The sequence below is a fragment of the Kryptolebias marmoratus genome, linkage group LG8 (genome assembly GCF_001649575.2).
Source record: "Kryptolebias marmoratus isolate JLee-2015 linkage group LG8, ASM164957v2, whole genome shotgun sequence".
NCBI lineage: Eukaryota > Metazoa > Chordata > Actinopteri > Cyprinodontiformes > Rivulidae > Kryptolebias > Kryptolebias marmoratus.
In genome coordinates this window covers 29,595,607-29,596,572 of record NC_051437.1, presented here as the reverse complement: position 1 = coordinate 29,596,572, position 966 = coordinate 29,595,607, and the positions used below count along the sequence as shown (strand labels likewise).

Sequence of the window (966 nt, the reverse complement as noted above, 5' to 3'; positions counted from 1 at the left end):
GATGGATGATGGATGGATGGATGATGGATGGATGGATGATGGATGGATGGATGGATGGATGGATGGATGGATGGATGGATGATGGTTGGATGATGTTGGATGATGGATGGATGATGGTTGGATGATGGATGGATGATGGTTGGATGAATGATGGTTGGATGGATGGATGATGGTTGGATGATGGATGGATGATGGTTGGATGGATGGATGGATGATGGATGGATGATGGATGGATGGATGGATGATGGATGGATGGATGGATGGATGGATGATGGATGGATGGAGAAAAAAGAAAGTTCAGATCTAAAATATTCAGACATAAAATCTGATGAAACATTTTAAGCTCAACTCTTTAGATGTTTTAAATTTTATTATTTTGTTTACCTCGTTTGGATAAAATGTTTGTTTGTTTGTTGTTTGTAAATGCTGAGTCAGCATTTACTAACCACTGTTTGCTTTATTTTGAAATAAGCATCATAAATCCTCCTGCTGAGCTTTAAACAGGTTTAAATGCTTCCAGCAGTTTCCTCGGGCTTCGGGTCAAAGGTCAAAGGTCAAAGCTGCTTCTGGTTCTGGAGTCTGACTCAGACTTTCTGAGCAGAAATGAAACATGTTGGCAGGATTTTTGGCTTTCAGACGTTTATCCTGCAGAGCAGAACAGAACTGCTGCATAGTTCAGCTGGATTACACTGGATTACCTCTGTGTGTGTGTCTGTGTGTGTGTCTCTGTGTGCGTGTGTGAGGGACCCACATGTGCTGCGAGGCGTTGGGGAAGGCCGTGCTGTACTGCGGCGCCGAGTCCTCCGGTCCGTGCGGCGCTGCGTGGCTCAGAACCATCAGAACCGGCCGGTGAGGGTAAACTCTCTTTGAGGAGCGGAAGTACCGGACGGACTCAACTGTGATCAGGTCGGTCAGGTAGTCCTGCAGCCACACACACACACACAATGCACACACACACACACACAC

General features: G+C 46.0%; 1 protein-coding gene across 1 annotated transcript in view; it reads right to left on the bottom strand.

Moving 5' to 3' along the window:
- The window catches only part of LOC108229590 (extracellular sulfatase Sulf-2), a gene marked incomplete at its 5' end in the record, with an annotated part of 8,723 nt that extends 7,763 nt beyond the window's left edge, over positions 1-960 (bottom strand). The window contains one exon of the mRNA XM_037977203.1: positions 752-960. Coding sequence (XP_037833131.1) covers positions 752-960 — 209 coding nt within the window. The remainder of the gene's footprint in view (positions 1-751) is intronic.
- Between the last annotated feature and the right edge of the window lie 6 nt (positions 961-966).